The sequence below is a fragment of the Labrus bergylta genome, chromosome 21, assembly GCF_963930695.1.
Source record: "Labrus bergylta chromosome 21, fLabBer1.1, whole genome shotgun sequence".
Lineage (NCBI taxonomy): Eukaryota > Metazoa > Chordata > Actinopteri > Labriformes > Labridae > Labrus > Labrus bergylta.
The window spans coordinates 21,659,899-21,680,543 of record NC_089215.1 but is presented as its reverse complement, the minus strand read 5'-3'; the positions used below and the strand labels follow the sequence as shown (position 1 = coordinate 21,680,543).

General features: G+C 39.8%; 1 protein-coding gene across 4 annotated transcripts in view; it reads right to left on the bottom strand.

Moving 5' to 3' along the window:
• itga3b (integrin, alpha 3b) overlaps positions 1-20,645 on the bottom strand; it is a 33,621-nt gene that overhangs the window by 10,486 nt on the left and 2,490 nt on the right. For all 4 annotated transcript variants that reach the window (XM_065949307.1, XM_065949306.1, XM_029280675.2 and 1 more), the window contains exons 2-11: positions 5,949-6,076; positions 4,003-4,085; positions 3,158-3,407; positions 2,887-2,985; positions 2,495-2,699; positions 1,877-2,070; positions 1,248-1,336; positions 692-828; positions 244-330; positions 87-154 (exon numbers count right to left, since the gene is read on the bottom strand). In XM_065949307.1, coding sequence (XP_065805379.1) covers positions 87-154; positions 244-330; positions 692-828; positions 1,248-1,336; positions 1,877-2,070; positions 2,495-2,699; positions 2,887-2,985; positions 3,158-3,407; positions 4,003-4,085; positions 5,949-6,076 — 1,340 coding nt within the window. The remainder of the gene's footprint in view (positions 1-86; positions 155-243; positions 331-691; positions 829-1,247; positions 1,337-1,876; positions 2,071-2,494; positions 2,700-2,886; positions 2,986-3,157; positions 3,408-4,002; positions 4,086-5,948; positions 6,077-20,645) is intronic.

Sequence of the window (20,645 nt, the reverse complement as noted above, 5' to 3'; positions counted from 1 at the left end):
TAAACTCTTGCTGAAAAACACACGACATGGTATGCCTTTAAAATGAAAATAAAAATCAATTCTTGAAGTAAAGAGATATGTCCTACTTAAGTTTTTCTTGAAGTCTTTGTTTCCATTGCTCAAAGTGAAAGACATACACAGAGTCACTGTGATGCTGTAAAACACAAAGAAAAATAAGTCTTTTTTTCCAAACAAAACTGAAAATGGCAGTTTCTGAATGTGATATTCTGAGGAAGATCTCACCATGGTTTGTTTTCTGGACACTGATTAGGGTCCACAATCTTTGGCTCGACAGTGAAGTCCCTAGTTAAGTGGATGACTGGGCGAGCCCTAAAAAGAAATGGAAAGAGAAATCAGGTTTTAAAAAGGTTACATGCGATAAAAACAGGTCCCACAACTACTTTTTACAATGAGACATCAACAATTAGTACAAAAACATCATCCATCCTTTCTTCTATAACACAGTGGATAAGATCAAAACTTGTATCAGTGCACAGTATTGTAATCTTAAGAACTAAGTTATAGAAAACTGCATAAGCATGAATGAAATATTCTGAGTAAAATGTAAAGATCAAAAATGATTGTAAGACTATTTTCACAACTTGCACTGGTTGTAACTTTTAATTTAAGCACAACAAACAAAAACAAAGAGGAAAAGTCTTCACCCAACAATGCAGAGTTTTATGCTGACCTGAGCAGGGCTATGCGGTCGTCTAGTGAGCCGACTAAGATGTCAGGATAACTATTGCCATCCATGTCCATCCCTCCATTGAGGGAGTAGCCGAAGGTCTTAAATCCTCCGTTCCCAACAGATTTACCCTCGATCACCTGCAGGGGGCAGCAATGGCACACGGGAGATCAACATGACAAACCTGGGCAGTCCCTATAAGATGAAGATTGTATGGAAGCCTATTTCCGCCAGTAAAAAAAATAAAAATGAAAACTTGGCTTTGTTGAAATTTTTTATGAGATAGTTCAAAATTATGACATAATAAAGTCATAATTATGACATTCAAGGATGCATCTCGGTTACATTGAAGACTGCATGAATGTACATACAGGCCCCTGGAGCAGAAGTCACGGAATAAACCACTTGAGAAAGGGACACAATAAACAAAGAGAAAATTTTGATCTTTATCTCATAATTTCAACTTTTTTCAACAAATTTTCAATTTTTATTTTTTTAACTGGCGGAAATGGGCTTCCATAAGATTGAAGTTGGTCCATGCGATAAAATCAGATGTTACCTGGCTTGGCTCTTCTGAGACTCCCTTTTTGCTTCCCATCCATATGTAGACCTTTCCTGTATCGTGGAACGGAGCTCCAATAGCAAGGTCTGCACACGTGAACAGTAGAGTGAAAAAATTAAAGGCAACATGAGAGGGCATGCTACAAAAAATGTCTACCTCTAGATGGCAGCATAGCACTAGTTAATGATTTGTCCAACATTGTAGAGGCAGAGTAAAGTTTCTGGCAACAACTTCACCAACTTCCAAGGTGCATGGAGAATGAAAAAAGTTTGAAGAGGTCAAAAAAGCTCATGCAAGGAACCCACCACTTCCTTTCTACAACAGCTAGACTACAGAAAACAAGTTGATAATATAAAGGCATGTACATAGTTTATACAATAACTAATAACCATAAGTTCCCACCTAACCATTTCCCATACAACTTTGAATCTATAGCACTTTTAAAACACCCAGTTACAACGTGCGTCACAAACACGGAAGTGAAAACATCCAAAATCTAAAGTAAATATAAATATTATTTCTTAGAATTTTTTTTTTTGTTGGTTTAACAAATGTAGTGTTGGCACACAAGGTTACACTTTTACACAAGGTCTGTACTTGATTTGCCTTTGTGTTCAGAGACTTGCCTTGGAATCCGTCTTGGTTGACGTCACCAATGGCAGCCACTGAAAAACCAAATGCAGAACCTGTTTGACCCTTCAGCACCACTGAGGCAGTCTTCTGGAAAGATCCATTTTCATTCATGAAGATGTACACAGCTCCTCCTTGATGCTTCATCCGGTCAAAGTAAAATGGGGCACCAACGATCAGGTCATTCCAGCTGTAAAGGGAAAAACACATGCATGCACACACAAGTCTTTAAGATCCTACAAGGGTTCACTGGTGCTTTAAAGGAGACACATGATTTCACCATGATGTCATCGCGAACACCTTATCTCTGCTGCTGAAAGGACAGGTTTTCATCCGAGCTCGTGCATACATCAATGTCATGCATTCTCTACATAGCATTACAGAGCACTGAAGCGTGAGGCAGCTCAAAGCACAAGAAACAGATACAGACAATCCACTGACACGTTTGAACAAAACACTTCTACTCTCCTGTTTCTTTGTTATCCTTCCTAAATGTAATCCTTGTCTCTGTGAAACCTACTATTAGTGTAATTAAGTGCATCTTGTAGGGTCTCATAGTATAAGAAAAGAAAAGGTTAAATAATGAGTTTTCACTGTGATGTGCACAAACGTACTCGTCATTGTTGAGGTCTGTGACAGCCAGGCTGCTCCCAAAGTATGAGCCCACTTGTTCCCCCAGGATGATGAGCACCGGCTTGATGCTATTGTCAGTCTTTTCCCCGAACACTACAGAGCCCTTGGATTCATCCCTGGGAGACCCTGTAACCACTGTGTAATCGTCATGACTCAGTAGCTTTTTCTCCTCTACAACTGAATAACCTGCAGGAGATAATATTCAGAGTTGTTGTTAAATTGTCATGGTACATTCTTAAATTTAACACAAAAAACTTTGAGATACCACAGATGGAATTTAATCTGACACTTTTTCTAAAAATCATTTAAATTGTTCTGGGTCCTCAGTGATTTTTCAATGATAATGATGCAAAAAAACCCTCTTTATATTTACCCATATAACTGTATCGTCTATTTAACTGTCCAAAGTCTTTTACTGCAGAGTCCCAGGCATTCACTGGATCTGGATCCCTCCATGCTACATGAACATTTCCTTTATAAAAAGATGGATTAGATAAAAATGTCACATCATTTCATGTACAAGTTTCTCAGACAGAAAAAATCCCAGTGTTCGAAGAGCATTAAGGAGACTCGCAGAGGGTTTAATTTCTGCTTCAAATGAAAATCAATCGATTTTTAGCCAGCATAAACCCTTCAGTGCTCACCTTGCCACAAATAGCTGCCCGTAGCTCCGATGTAGACATCACTCTCTGTCATGCCTCCTGAGATGCCCATATTGCACATCCCCTCCAGCTCCAGGTCGAAGCCAGGGTTGCAGACCTCATAACTGTAAGTTTGCCATTCGTCGTTGGGGTCAAACGTCAGGTCGTTACTCCTGACGTAGCACTTTCCAATCATGCGCCGCTGCTCCTCACTGCCGCTCTGGACGATCTTTACATAGCGATGCCCGCATGCCTGGAGAGCAGAGAAGAGGTTGGATTTGAACCCCCCAGGTTGGATTTGAACCCGTGCCGCCCGCTTGGAGGACTACAGCCTCCATACATGGGGCGTGTGCACTAACCACTGTGCCACCAGCGCCCCAATTAAAGTTATTTTAATGGTATATTCTGCTTATATTGTATAGAACAGCTGAAGACGGACAGGAACGGTTGGGAGCGAGAGTGGGAGATGACATGCAGCTTTGGCTAATGTCAGATTCAAGCTCACGGCAGCTGCAAGTCTCTGTACATGGGGTGCGCATCTTCATGGCTTCTCCTACCTGCACGTGTCATTCTGGTGTGTGTGTGTGTGTGTGTGTGTGTGTGTGTGTGTGTGTCTGTGTGTGTGTGTGTGTGTGTGTGTGTGTGTGTGTGTGTGTGTGTGTAATGACTTGAAATGAAAGCATACGGTTACAGTATGAAGTAATAAATATTGCGACACGCACACTCTGTCATCTGTGACATTAGAAATAAAATGTTTTCATCACACCCTGCATCCCCTCTGTCTTACTAGAAGAATAATAGGCCACCTGTGACACTAACTAATAAAGTAAAACAGAATGTCATCTCACCAGCATGCGTCCCCCCGGCTGGTCTCTCTGACTCGCCACGGTCACACCCAGCCACATGCCCTCCACCATCTCAGAGGGGTTTGCTGTAGGTTACATGTAAGGGGTAAAAAGGTTACTATATGAAGTGCACTACAGAAAAAGATCGCTATACTCGACATTTTAAGTTTTTGATTTAAATGTAATTTGAAGAAAACATTTCAAATGGTATATATTATAGTCACAGGGAAACAAACCCAAACAGTAAAGCCTCATTCAGGCTGCATCAAGCCCTGACAAATATTAACCACAAATATGTGCTGTGACTGAAGCTATAGTCACTCCAACCTCAACATCAAAAGTAATGAGCAATCCTTTTATTACAGGTCTTACGTTTAGCCTCCGGAGGGCCTATTCACCTGCAGGTAAGTAAGCAGTAAGTCTATCAGTTAATAACCTTTAATTAAGGAAGGACGCACTTTCAGAGTTATGTATCCTGGAGCTCAATATGTGGGTGGAGTGTATTATAGGACATGCAGGGGATTAGTGAGAAAATGCTTCACACACATGCTTTGTCTTGTGAATAAAGAGGAAGCTAGCTAGCTTAGCATCAAGTTGCTCTCTTAGCTACAAGTTCTCAAAAGTTCTATCTGTTAAAGGGAAACTGCCTGTGGCTTTGGAGTAACGTATTACAAGTCCTAGAAAGTAACCCTGAACAGTCACAAATGGTTTGGCTATTCCTTTTCTTGGGAAGCAGATTTTTTTTTTCAAACTTAAGCCTCAATTACAAGTTTGAAAAAAAGTTATCTACACAAGTGTGGTCAATTCTCCTTTAATAGGTGTAACAAACAATTCAATTTCAATTCAATTCAATTCAATTCAATTTTATTTTTATAGCGTCAACTCATAACAAGTGTTATCTCAAGACACTTTACAAAAAGCAGGTAAAAGACCTTACTCATTGTTATGTTACAAAAAGCAGGTAAAAAGACCTTACTCATTGTTATGTTACAAAAAGCAGGTAAAAAGACCTTACTTATTGCTATATTACAAAGACCCGGTCTATCCATTTGATCCTTCGATGTCGGCTCTTCCCATCATTGTGAAGCAGAATTCACCAAGCGTTGGATTGTTCATCCACTAATAGGGAACGTGTGCTGGGTTTAGACCGTCGTGAGACAGGTTAGTTAGGGTTAAAAACAACTCATTAACAGACCCTGTAGAGTCCTCAAGTCTGTCCGTGTGTAGAAATTTCACTTCCGTCAGCACAGTGTCAAACTGACTAAGTGATCCTTCAAGAATAATCCCATGTGCACTCTCTGAGAGTCTATATGGGAGGAAAAGTTTGGTAAAATCTCAAAGAAACACTAAAAATAATAACAAAAAAAACTCCTGTTTAGGAGCTCTGTCTTTCAGAGAAAAGAGTCGTTTCAAGCCAGTCGTGAGGCTGAGCAGCGAACCCACCGTCCCTCAGAGAGAAAATACTGATGGATGACTCATGGGAAACGGAGAATATTTTTTGGACTTTAACCTCCAGAAAGGATATCTAATTTTCCACTACTTCAAAGTTTTAAATTCAACTTTAGGGAAACAAAAAGCAAGAAACGTTTTTTTGTCCAGTCTAGTTTGGGACAAATCTGCAAAACTTAAGACTTTTCAGTTTAACACAGTTTTATGTTTTTGTTCATTGTAACAAATTCCTGCCTCATCATGTTACCATTGTGAGAACGTTAGCATGTGTCCATTAGCAATACACCACTGTGCATATGTGAAGCCACATAGAACAGCTAGCATAGATGTAGACTATGTCAGTCAGTCAGTCAGTCAGTCAGTCAGCTTGGAGGCAGATTCCATTACTACTGTGTATCTCAGGTTCACACTAAGAAATAACCACAGAAACAAATAATACTTCAACCCCTGCATTCCCTTTTTAAATCTCAAAACTATAGTCATTCTTGAGTGTTACATACTCGTGCTGACCAGGTCCATTCGGGTGCAGTCGGTAGTGTCCGTTGTGATGGGGCAGGAGTAGACGGCCCCAGTTTCATCGACATTTTGTAGAGAATTGGCTTTCTCTTTGGGCGCTCCTGTGAGAAGCCTTAACACACACACACACACAGACAAAAAGAAAGGCACAGACAGGTTAGGATGATAAGATTATATCAGTCCATCACGGTGTTAGGTATTAAAACAGAGAGACAGTAACAGCAACATAAAAAGGAAGAGGATTACAATAATCTTTCCGAGCTAAATACAGAAAAGTTAAGAGTTGTTCTGATACTCATGGCAGTATCTGAAATGCTTCAGAAACAGCCTATAATGTGCTGTCAGGTTTTCATTGTGAGCACTTACTGTTCCGTTTTAGAGTGGCAAAGATCTGATTTGAGTGAAATTCAAATCTGACCTATATAAGGAAACAGCAACAGTGAAGTGCTAGCAGCTAAAAAAACGTTAGCTTAACGTCAAAAAGTATTTTTCCATCACACATTTTAGCCTTTTTTCTTTTTTTATACATAGTAAAGAGTATTACAACATATGGAAACTGAATACAATTGTTCAGTTTCAATTGAATACAATTGTTCATGTTAAAATTTTGTATTTCTCTAATGCTGTTTTGGCAGTCAAGAGCCAAACTGCAGCTAATGCTAGCTAAGTCAGAGGGTCAGAGAGCAGTCAGAGCATGACCTGTGACAAGTCTGGACACCAAACAACCCCCTCTCCACACCACACACACACACACACACACACACACACACACACACACACACACACACACACACACACACACACACACACACACACACACACACACACACACACACACACACACACACACACACACACACACACACACACTAGCCTTGCAGTGATCAGACCTGATCTTTTTGTCCACCCCCTACATCAGCACCTTTAAACCCACCACACAACTTTGAAGTGGAGGGATAACTCCCTGCACGGCCCTGTGCTTGGACACTCTATTTACTGTCAGCACAAGATTTATTAGCTCCACTTTGTAGGCAGAAGGTGCAGACAGTCTTGTTTACAGTGTGTGTGTGACACATGACCCGCTGTAGGTGGGACACAATTGCATATAGTAGTGAAGTCAAAGGGCAGAATTTAACCTTTTTTTTTCATTCATTCAGACTTCAGTTCATTCAGACTTGTCTTCACAAGATGCTGGTTGAACTGACATTTTGCTGGGAGTGGAGAGCAGTGGAAAGTGTAAAATGGTCAGTCAAGCAGTTAGTGTAGCTTGTGAAGGAGCAGCTGCCTCCCTTACAGGCACTGATATGAGACATAGACAATGGATACAGACATAAAAAATGTACCTTTGCAGTAAAGTCATTGTGCCATCAAATTAAAACTCCTCTCACAAGTCAACCCTCTAATTTAAGGCTGGATTATTTTCTTCTTTTAGGTAAATCATGACAAAAGAATGAGCCATACCAACAGGAAAAAATGTATTTCAGAATATGTATACAGTATATTCCTTACAGGTTATGTGCAACTAGGTACCAGGCTCTATACCACTCCATCACAGACGTCTGTTTTCATACACACCCTCACAAAGACAAAAGGCCCCCGTACATACTTCTACAATCTAATCATGAGAGCATCTCAAGAGTCCAGGCGAAAATATTCTCTCTTTGATGCATCACCTGAACATGAACAGACTCAGAGATTTTGTCTAGGAAATCAGTCATGTGAGTTTGTTTCCTGAGTTTGTTGATGCTAGATTAAATTAACCCATTTACAATTTGAAGCTGGTGGAAGCGAAAGTTGTAATCGTAGAACATGAAATGTGTTGAAAAGAACATAGCAACCTAAGTAGCCACTTCATCTACTAATCGGTAAATCCGTTAATTCATTCGATAATGCAGCTCAAACTACAATATTTTCATTTTCAACTAACGCATGAAAATACTGATATCCTCCAGTCTGCATAAGTTGTAACAGAGGGGTTAAATTCTCAACAATCTTTGCTTGAAAAATCATGACAAAACATTGATCAATTCTTTGGTGAATAATTTCCCTTGATTGACTTATCAACCAATAAATGAATCAATAAATGAATGAATCCATTTAGGTCAACATTGAATATCTTCATCTATAGTATGATAAACAGACATCCTCCAGTCAGCATTATATGAAAAGGAAAGGTACAATTATCCCCAAGGAATCAATTGTCTTGCCCCTGTGATGACAAGAAGCAAGAGCCAAGATGGCCCCCAAGGGCCGGCAGTTTCCAGTGAACTTGGATGTAGAGGCCTTGGTTCAGGTAATCATTCAGTAATGTAAACAGCATCTAAGATTCCACAGAGGATTGTAGTGGTTACATGGACTGACAGACAGATATATGAAGAATCAGGGCCACATAGTCCCACTGTGACTGTAGAGGCCCTACAGTGTTTGTTTCCAGACATGAAAATGTAGGGTTGTTTTCTGCATGCGCGTCTTGCCTTTCTACTTCTAGAGTCATTTAATCAGTAGTCACGGCCACACCAAATGTTTTTCAGCTGTGAACAGCACAGAGTGTCTCAAAACACCGACTCACAAGGTCAGACGTTCCCACACAGAATCAAAGCATTGAGAACAAGAAAGGAAAAGAGAGGGGGTCAACAGTGTTATAAAACACTTGGCTGGTTTATGTAAACTTTGCTCACACAGAAAATCATAAAGGGATTAGGGCGCAGAGTTTAGCGCTAGTCACACATTGGGTAACCTCGGCTGTTGGAGGAGGCCTGTTGAAGCAAAACCAGAGACAAAGTACAAGTCCAATCCAACTTTGTGAGCACACCCACTGTGATGTCATCGTGTTTTAGAGCTACGTGTGTTTGTTGTGGAAAATGAAAAGTGATGTCCCAGGTTTGACATCCAGAGACAACATGTTTTATACGAACAGAGAGGATGTTTTCACCTTGATTAAAGCAGGTGTTATACTGTAAAAATTTAAAACAGTAATACGTTATAAATACTGCAAAAACCTGGGAAACATTTGGGAAACGAGGTTCATCTAGTTTGATGCCACTTTCATGTCTGTTTAATGTAGATGAAGCAAGCGCATAAACTGGAAACAGGCCGGCAGAGATAACACCTTATTATTCAGTGATGTTTTTGTACGAATTAAGCAGATATAAAATCATTTATGTTTTTAATGTATGTTCATTTAAGTTAAGATAATAATTATTACTATTAGTTTAATTAAGATTTATTTAAGTCTCTTTTAAGTATCTTGCTAGCTAGCATTTGTTGCCTATATCCAGACAGGCTTGCTGTTATCCCATTTTTTTCTCTTTGGGCTTCGTATTAAGTGTCCCTGACTCTTGTCAAGACAGGAGAATAAGCATATTTCACAAATGGAACTTTTCAAAATCAGAATCAGAATCGGGGTTTATTGCCAAGTACATTTACACACACAAGGAATTTGACTTGGTGTATTGGTGCTAAACAGTTAACAAGGAAATAAAGCAGAACTAGCAACAACTTAAATAGTACACTATAAGAAGCTATTACAATATATAAAATAGACTTTATGTAAAATGTAAGATATAAAATATAAAAAACACAAAATGTACAAAAGGTGCAATGTAGGAGCTGTGCAGTGGACTATGAGAAAAACAATCTTAGTGTGTGTAACTACTCACAGAGTGCATATACATTCATCTACATTCAAAAGGACTCCTTATTTGCTCTGAACTCTCCTGCAGTGAAAACAATTGAAAAATCTTGCTGTTCAAATATGCCTGGGCAAACACTAGTATGGAGTAGACCAAACAATACAAGCAGCCAGTCCTTCGTCTCACTTATCTGGAAAGTACCTCTCTCAAAACACTAGCAGTAAAAAAAAATTGTTTCGTCAAATGTATTAACTCTAGTTTTCCAGTTTGTTTCGTCAAATGTATTAACTCTAGTTTTCCAGTTTGTTTGAGTGGATTAAAAAAAAGACTTTTCAACTAAAGCATGAAATTCACCAAAACTTGAGTCACTCAGAAATGACTCGGGCCTGACAACACGCCTCATATCCCATCCTGTTTCCACTGCAACAATGTGTGTTCTCCCTCTATCTCACTCCCCGCTCATCACCTCCTCATAAACAGTCTGTCAGAGGGAGAGAGGGAGGGAGGGAGGGAGGGAGGGAGGGGGCCACTGGCAGCCGCAATCCTCCTCTGAGGACATGTTGAAATTCGCCCCCTCGGCCTAACAAGTGATCCGAACTGCTGGCAAAACCAAAACATTTACTGCAGCTAACTCACCTCGACAAAGTGAGCGTGGATGCTTTATCTACTCCCGGAGAGAGAGAGAAACCTTTTTTTTTTTTTTTAAGAAGGGAGCTGGACTGACTACTGTACATTTTTATCAGCTGGTGTTTGGTTAAACAAACAGAGGTCAACTTATCTGGTCAATTTAATCATCACTGCCCACCAGACTGACACTAGCACAGAGGAGGAGAGGGAGGAGGTAATGAAAAGTGAGGGAGTGAAGGTCGCAGAGGAGAGAGGAGTGCTGAGGTCAGTTCTTTTCTCACATGACAGAAAGAAGATTTAAATTAGTACTGGTCCATTTGAGTTCATTCAGCAAGACACTTTGTAGTTACTAATAAGTTAACACACCCTTCCACCTGATTCTGACTCAGAATAACATCACCTGTGCTGAAAGCACACTTTATTACATATGACTAAACCCTTTAGAGGCCTTTCTCAAGACCAACAAGACAAGACAAATCTACAGGAGAGAAGAAAAGGTGTCTCATATATGTACTTTATAAGTGAGATAAACTGACATAAAGTCAATGGAGAGAAAATATAAAAGTTTGAGTTACAATAAAAAAGAAGAATTCAGAAATATATATGTCATTTCTGGGAGAAAAATTATGGAGATAATAGTGTTGCAGTACAAGTTATAAATCTCTACACAGATCCACAAATGCATAAAAAAACATTTTCAAGTACTAACACAATTCTGCAAATATGTTGACCAATTTATAAATTACCTACATAGTTAATAACCCATACATTTATTCATTAATAGAAATGAAAATATATACAAAAGAAATGAAAATATATACAAATAAAATTCAAGTATTCAACTACAAGTACATGTGTGGGATTATATGACTGCACATGTTTGGACGGTTTCATGGTAAGCAGTGATAAATGTTTGAGATCTGGACAAGTTGGTGCATAGCATTAAGAGTGTTGCATGAGTGGGGGATGAAAAAAAAAGGTTGAAAGTATTTTGTTAATCTTTAACCCTGTTCAGACTTGAACAGGGTATGCCATGAGATGTTCATAATATAGTTCTATAACTAACATCTTTACACTGCTGCAGCTATAACGATTCAAAACTGTGTGAGAGCGGGTAAGAAAGGTGAAAAAAAAGGGAACTTTCTATTTCTTCTTTCTGTGGTGGAGTTGTCTGTATCGCAGTGCATTCCCCATTATATCTGCCGTTGTGTGTTTGAAAAAGTCGGCCTTACACGAGTGATGGATCACCCCTTCAGATAAGACTTTAAGACGACCTGTTTGTCACAGGGTGCGGCTGGGTGGCCCTCAGGGCAAAGAAAAAAAAACCCATTGCGGCTTCATGTTAGAGAACCTCAGGGCCTGTTTTTCACTGTCAGCCGTGTTTCTCTTTCAAGATTAACTGACGATATGAAAACTATACATGACACACAAATCCAGGACTGTGGCGGTGCTCTACTTTAGAGCGTCCATTTTTCTATCTCTCTTAAAATGATACTCATAAAACAACTTAGTATGTAAATAACACCAATCATTTGAATGATTATTTAGAGAACATTAGAACAGCATGCAACACATTGATATGCACCAGCTGTTTCACTTCTTCTGCAATTATAATTGTGATGCGTCAGTCTGCTGTTATAAGACCCACTGGAAAGCAAGTAGACACATGTAAGCGTTGCCCCTGGTAACAAGGTGCTGTTGGGTAAGGTTACAGAGAGAGAGGATTTGTGGAAATAAACCGACCTAGTTCAGTGATGCACCAATCTGATGTTGATCCCAGATATTTGTCTGATGGGTAGATTGGGAAACATCGAGCATGTGGCTGACTGAGAAGAGCTACTCAATTACATTCTAGTTTTACATACATTTCAGCTTACCATCACCATCATCACACCAAAGGAAGTAAATTTGATTCAGGAAAGAGGGCTGCATACAACAAGGCCTCCGACTTAATAACTAAACACTGTTAATTAACCAGTTCTCATTAGGGGTCTATACCCAAAGCTCATGCATCATTACCCAGTCCAAAAGATTCACATTAGTGCATATGCATGCAGCAGTGACTAAACATGATTCAAGATTCAAGATTCAAGATTTGTATTTGTCACATGCTCATACAGATGTGCAGTGAAATGTAAAGACTGTTCCACAAGGCCATGCAATAAACACTCAAATTACTAATACACATAAATATACAGTAATATAGAAATATAATGTAAAATTAAAAAAAGAAATATTTTAACATATTAATGTAAACAGTGTAAAGTGTCCAGGGTGTCAAAGTGCAATGTGCAGATTGTAATGTGTGGTGTGTGTGCATCATGTAGTCACAGTTCTGTTTTTTTACTCATGAGGTGCTATGTTAAGATGAAACACATCCCATTGTTGTAGAGGGAGTTAACCAGCCAGAAGAAAAGACTTCATGTGTGAGCAAGTTGTGAATTATGAAACATACATTAGCCTTTACTTTAGCTTATACCAGCACCACAAAAAGTGTTTTTCTGTGTCGTACAATATGTCTGCACGCTGAGGAAAGAAAGCAAAACATGCTAAATAGAGTTGACCTGGTTCAAGACGACATACAACACAGTCACATCCAACACCGCAGCACACACACCTGAATCTCACTGACACTCCCAAATCTAAACTGTGGAACATAGCAGGACAACACATTGCCGATCAAGTAGAGGCAAGAAAAGGGAGTGCTAATAATCCCCCCCCCCAATCCTAAATCTGATTACAAAACATGTTCATTAACCTTTCCTGCAGGATGTTATAGAGCTATTGCACTACAGAAAACTCAAATTGATTCCAGGGAAATATCACCACTTAGAGCCACTTAGCAATAAATGGAGATAATATTGAAAGTAGTGACTCAATTTGAGGATCAGGACAGGAGCAGCACAGGGCTAAAATCTTTTTATGCTCCTGTAATGATGTAATGAACTCAGAAGATGGGTTATCTGATAGAAATGTTGTGTTAGTCCAGGTCCATCATAAGTGTGTGTGTGTGTGTGTTTCACTTGTATTAGTTCTCAGGTAAATCCAGGTATTTCTACTTTCAGGAAATATCTCTCCAAGCAGCACGTCTGGGTGAGCAAACACATTGCTATCAGACTATTCACCGTAAGCACGCCTTGTTATTAACTTTCTGACGTACAGGACATAACTAACAGATGAGTACTCACTGGACAAACATTCATAGATCCACCTGCTGAAAGTAACAAAGTGTCGGTCAGTCACACATGCCCTCACAGCAGGAGGCCAACAGGGCGCTGATAATGGCCATGCTTTCCTGTCTTTAACGAGGGTTAATTCATCTCTTTAGAAAACAAGGATGTTTCCTCGACAAACATGTGAAAAGTGTCTGCTTGAATTGTTGCCAACGTTGTAAATGGTGACATTTTAGCCAACAAGTTCACAGTCAGGACTGTATAGTAGGATTCTACAATTCTACAATTCACTTAGCAGTTGCTTTTATCCAAAGCGACGTACATCAGAGAGTAAGTACAACACAAACAAGGATCTAGAAAAAAGGGAACAATGTCAGTAAGAGCAAACGATCAGCTTTGAGTCCGATTGGACACACAGGTGCTGACAGGAAGTGACCAGAGGCAAAGCACAACATTGAGGGCAGTTCTTGAGAGCTCTAATCAGAATAGAAACCATCTTATAAGTCATCGTTATCAAACAAAAACCATCGTCATTACCATCATCATCATCTTGAACCAAGTGAGCTTGTGTATATGGAGAAGAGAAGGGGACCAAGCACTGACCCTTGAGGTACCCCTGTGGATAAGCTGTGCGCTTTGGACACTTCTCCCTTCCACGACACTCTAAAGGATCGCCCAGAGAGGATTCATACATGGATATTAAGTTAAGACATACAGTAAATGTGTGCTTTCGTTTCCTCCAGATATGTAATCAGAGCAGACAATCTTGTTTTACTGTAGCCAAAGATACAACAGTTGTCAAGAGGCTGCCCGTATGTGCTAACATGAAGGTCTTGATGTTTTCTAAATATTTGGGAGGATTCAAACTCATGTTATATCGCCATTACAGGTTAACTATCACGTTATCTCAGGATAACTTACGCATCAATGAATGATCTCACAAATAATGCCAATGAAAATCTAATTATAACAAGCGAGCTTGTTGTCATGTACGGAAGCCCAAAGAGGACATGTATCCATACATTTTATTTACCTCAGTTTTCCCAAGTATATTTTGGATCTTGAGATCTTGAGTTATTCAATTCAGTTGTTTTTTTTTAAATTATCATTGGAGAACCGGTGTTGTTATCCCGAGATTCCGAGATAAATAAATTGAGATCTTGAAAAAACAACTGAAATGTACTCATTATCATGAGAGACATTAAGGAAACATGCTATGCTGAAGTGCATGTTTCTCTGACAACAATGCAGCAGCCAGTATCTCCTAAATTTTGATTCCAGTCCGGGATGATCTGTTTTTGTTTTGACCAGAGAAGGTTGACGGTTTTAGGGCAACCCCACACAGCCGTTTAGGACGCCCCTCTGTTTGCCAGATATGAGACCAGTTATCAAACCGACAGGTAGAAACTAGTTCAGAAATAACTGATTGTACCCAACCTAAAAAGCCTCTTCATGCACGATCAGAAACGTGGTAAAACTAGGATAAATGTTGGAGAGGCTTTTGAAAAATGGAGAGAGGTTAGAACACAGAAAGGTTTTTTAAGACTGATGCAGAGCAGGTTAAACATGGAAGCGTCCGAGTCCGCAACATGGCAACCTGCTTGACCTCTAGGGAGGAGGGGGCAGGGGGGGAGACAGCGCTCTCCAGTGTTGTGGATTTGGACTGCAGCACCCATTTTAACCACTAGGGGTCAGAGTTATATATTGTCCCTTTAAGCTTTCTCATAATAATGTGTATGAGGATTTCTATGAAAGAGTACAATAATAAGAGGATGACTATATGATGGGACTATCACACAGCCTGAGCCAAAACATTAAACCCAAAAACCCATCAGAACACAGCTGACCTACAAGACGTGCATGACTAAAAGGAAGTTAGTGGTGAACCGTGTGCACCAAGCAAACCAAGTAGAAGTCCCTGTGGCCAGTCGAGCTCAAACTGTAATCCCACAATAACACCTGGTCGGACACAGTCAGAAAAGCACTTATTTGCATCTCTTCTTTCGCCTCTTAGAGCCTTTAAATACTTTCTTATAAGTCAATCAAAAGAGGAAACAGCATAGAACAATTAAGAGAAAATGAAAAACATCAGTGTGCACCTGTGCTCTGACACGGGTCGAACAAGGTCCCTCAGCTGGACAAACATCCTGTTTAAAGACCACCATCTGCTCTTAGTGAAACAGTAACAGGAGAGCAAACTCATCTGTGTGACAAATTAAACATGGTGGCTCATCCCCTGATAATAAACTAACTCACTTTTTTAACAGCAACCAGTGAAACTCTTGTCTCACAAGGACAACATTGTTTTGGCTGCAGGTGTGCACCAGGTTTGTCTGCTAACCCCCCACCCCCAGACAGACGCACAGACTCACACAGCAGGATCGAGCTTGGACACATGTCACCCAGTGACCCGCATACACACATCTATCCCATACAGCCAACTCCAATCCTGCAGCTGCAGCACAATTCACAAGAGACTAAAGTTTCACAAACATTGTTTCCATTAACATTTTGACCCCAGCTGCATGTAAAAGGGGGAGAGGGGTTGTGTAAGTGTGTGCTTCAGTAGTTATAGTAAAAAAAAGGATTGTGTTTCAGCCATACGCTTTTATCAGAGTTTCTCTTTTACCGTATTATTAATAAAAGTTTAAAACTTTATCGTGACTGCAGTTGCCTTTTTAAGTCAGCGCTGATCGTCTATGAGGACTTTTTGAGTTGAGCCCGCTGATGGTGGTTTACAGGTGGACTACCTCACAGCCACAACGGAGCATACACTGTCACACACTGTTCGCATGCCTTTGTGTTGCCAAGTTTTCTCTCACATATTACTCAGCTTTGATAAAAGCAGCACAGGTGTTCGTATGAAACATCTGTTTTTACCTGTAAAGGCCTGGAAAACATTTTTAAAAAACACTCCTGCAACAGACATTTGTCCAATATGTAAAAAAAAAACTTTAATTAAAAGATGCATTTTGTAGCTTCCTTTCAGCACATTTTGTTATGGTTGAGGACATGTAACAGCACACACTGACTTCCACATTCCAAGTGTAAACCAATACTTCAGGATCATCTCCGCTTCAAAGATGAAAAATGGAATTTGAGGGAAAGCTATTGAAGCATATAGTTTTTCTAGCTCCAGGTAGCCCTCATTAGCCGGAGGCCGGGCTACACGGGCTCCTTTTCCATGCTATTTAAGGGAATTTGTGCAAGATGGGAGAGAAAAGAGGGATCTCTTACACTTTTGTTAACATAGACACAGACCTCACTGCAGGTATTTCTAATGAAAGCCCCACCATAGAGAAAGTCCCTTATGCAGATCAGCAGGAGGTACGAGGTCCCGCTGGGATCCATTTCAACGTGTTATTAGAAGCCATCATTCATCCTCCTGCTACACAACATGCTACTCAAGCCATTAGCAGCTGATTGGACACAGGCAATAAAAGATCAGGGCCTGTCACTGAGGACAAACTTGCACTTCAGAGAGGTGTTGTACGGTTGAAGCAGCTCGGCTTGGACTCCAATGAATGAAAAACAACCTAACCTACAAACACTGACCCATAACTTGCTGATTGTTTCACTGTTTGCTATTTGGAAAACTTTTCCAGCATGTTGATTTTTGGTTATTTTTGAGTACAAGTTTAATTAAGACGCCCCTTTCTAAGGGTTTATGAGCTGCAATTAATGACTTCAACACGGGTTGATAAATAGTTTACTTGCGCTCCATGGATCAAGAGCTGTGTATTCTTCATTGCTTCCTCTTATCATGTTTGTCAAAAGAAAAGTATTTCTAAGAGTTCTAAAATGATGTTTTCTCTTAAAAAAATGTTATTTGATAAAAATAATTCATGTCATGTAGCTCACTTTGCATTGAACCTATACTGTGGGAGATTTTAATTGGTGATGAAACAGTCGGTATTAAATATTGATGCTTCTCTATAAACAAAAAGTACTAAAGTAAAGCAGCCCATTGGGTAGAAGACCATACATCTTCATGGTTACTGTCAGTGTCACAACAGCTACCTGGATTCTGAGGAAGGCATTTACAGCCTTCAGATCGAAAGTGAATGTATTAACATTTCCTCCAGCCAAGTTTCACAGAGTGGTGACTGAATAAAAGAAAGCACAGTAGAATTATGTAAGAGAATAGTAAATGGTTAATGGACCTGAGCTTGTAGCGCTTTTCTAGTCTTGTGACAGCTCAAAGTGCTTTTTACACCACAGGTCACACTTACACATTTACACACTGATGGTAGAGGCTGCTGTGTAAAGAGTCCATCAGTATTAACTCATCCATTCATACACATTTGGCAGTTCAGCGTCTTGACTTCAAATATGTAGATTAAATGTCTCAACATTACATTTGCCATGCTTCCTTTTAACTGGGACACATGAGAAACAACTTCCTCTCATGTAATGTATATATGAAGGTCTAACAGACAACGCAGCATTGTTATCTGAAAGAGGTTCACTTGAGCGTGACTAGTGCTCTGATATCTCCAGAGACAAAGACCACGCAGATTTCTGTGAGGGGGGGTGGATGTTGGATCACTGCCAAGTCAGACTGATCCACCTGCATCATTTACATCAGCCTGCACTGCAGTCGGCTGTGAGTCGGCTGTGTTACACATTAAATCATCCAGCTTAAGTTATATGACACCAAGAATTTCAGAAGTGTTACATATCCGCCGTCTTCAACGAGACCTCTTATATATGGTACTTATGTACACTTAGAGCTAAAAACCCAATACATAATACTGTCCTGCTATGAAAAGAAAAGAAAAATGGCTTTGCAGAAAGTGTACAGAAAGTGTAAAAAGAAAGGAGGAGTATATAGACATCAGGCTTAGTTGTATTTTTTTCAGCTGTAAAAAGAACTGCTCCAAATTGCTTCCAATGTCGACTCTTCTCTTACCTTTAAGACACACATTGACCATATCATAAAAAAAGGAGATTTTAGTGCTGGTGTTTTATACCGCTCTAAACATTGCTTCACATTAAGTGTTAAAAAGAAACTTATCTCACAACTCATACTACCAATTATTGACTATGCTGACATTGTTTACCAAAATGCATCTAAAACTGATCTCCATCCCCTTAATGTTGTTTATAAAATAGACTCTGCAGGTTGTTCTTTTTTTAACACATCACTGCACAATGTTAGACAGTTTTACAGTTCCCTTTGTTTCAAAGGAAGTTGGTAACAAAGCTTTTATGTTTTGTGCTCCTTCTGATTGAAATAAGTTACCTTTAAATCTCCGTTTCTTGTCATCGTTCCACTTATTTAAACATGTTTTGTTTTCTCATCTTCAAACTGATTGTGTATGTTTTCAGTAACGTCAACTCTGTTTGTTTATTTCTCTGTGTATAGACTGAATCTCTCTCCTCTAAGGTGTTTAGTCTAGAGGTGGTAATGGTTGTAGCTTATTGTTGTATCTGTTCTCTGAGCTGTCCCTTGTTTTTGTTTTGTTTTTTGTGTTTTGTTTTGTTGTTATTGCTGTTGTTTTTTGTTGTATGCATTACTTTGTTTGTTTCGTCTGTAGTGTGTTATGTTTTGGATTTGTATTGTTGTGTTGTACCTTTCTCTTTGTAAATATCTGTTTGGGACTCCCCTTGAAAACGAGGTGATACACCTCAAGGGGCTTATCCTAATATAATACATTTCTCAATGTAACTGAAATGATTCCATTGAGCACAATGCTTAATCAGATCATCCCAAACAAAATGTGTAAACAGAACTTGGTTAACACATTATGTTTGTCTTACACTCCTTGTATTATTTTCTTTATTAGACAGACTTTAGAGGTCGCTAAATAATAAAAGACGGGTATTCAAAGATCTTAATGTCTGCAGAGTTACATTAACTTTGCAAAAAGAAAATGATATCAAACTCAAGACAGTTTAAAAGTGAGAATGAGTCTGTGCATGTTCAAACTCAACATGTTTGTGTCTGTAAACCTTACAGCAGGTTGACTTATTTAATGTGTACCTCATAGCACAGAGGGGAAGGCCCCGTCAAATTAAATGGCTGACTTTCATGGCCTCGGGCCGCTGCAGGCAGACAGAGTCGATCTGGAAAAACAGAGGCACTTAAACTCTAATTAAATATTCATCAGTCACAGAAATTAAATACTTCTTCTCAGGGCGCAGAGGTTCCCATCTGTTTAATTAAGGCAGCTTTAGTCCGCTAAAGGATGATGTTTACGTGTTGTAGGGTTTGTGTGTGTTCCCCAATAATAGTCCCCCCACATACATCATTCACACCCCTCCTGTCTTGTCTCAACCTGAAACCTGGCAGGTTGTGACTGTGCAGAGAAGGGGAATACATTCCTCACATACCATGGAGTCAGGGGACTGGAAGAGCCAATAGGTGGCCAGCTGACTGCCCATTCCCTCCTCCCTGCTACCAATGAGAACAAAAAAAAAGCCCTCTCAGGGGGAAAAAAAAACCTCTGGGAGTCTTTAAATGGGTGATTCACAGAGACAAGGGAGGGGAGCAGGAAGGTGAATACCCCCGAACAAATTGGCCTCAGGTATAGCTGTGAGATAATTCAGGTGAGCCCCTTCCCTAAAAGGCATTACTGGTCTCCTTATTAGATGTATCCCCCCCCACCTTAATTTGGAAAGGCATTTTTAAAAATGGCTTCAGTTAAAACGCTTCAAATGTTAGTCTTAGTCTTATTAGATGTCCAACCAAACCATGGAAAAACTTTATTGCCCTCGTTTATTTGCAGAACAGGGAGTGGAAAGCTTCCGATTCAACTTTCATCCTGGACTCTGTTTGACTCATTCATCCACAAAGAACGGCCACTTGTGCAAGTCACAACGGGTTTATAGGCCTCATTCTTGAATTTTTTCAAACGTACATGCTCTAGCTTTGTTTCAATAATGAGGAACAAGAGCGAGAAACAGCTCTGTGGTGTGGTGGAGTCAGACCAGTTAAGACCAGGGGCCACAAAAGAAGCCAGACAAACACAAGAGGAAACAGACAGGACTGTAAAAAATCAGCCTAAGTCAAACATGGGAAACACCATCAGCACATTGTGATGTGTCTTTAGAGAGTATGTACACAGCTAGGACTGAGCACTGGAGGGCTGGCTTCACTCGAGCCGAGGCTACACAGATATAGGCCACTTGACAGCTGTGATACAGCAAAACAAACGGGTTAGAAAGGTGTCAATCTTTCTCATCAGCCGTGATATTTTGTTTCAGTGATACATTGTGAAAGTAAAATATTGGTTTCAGGTGTGAG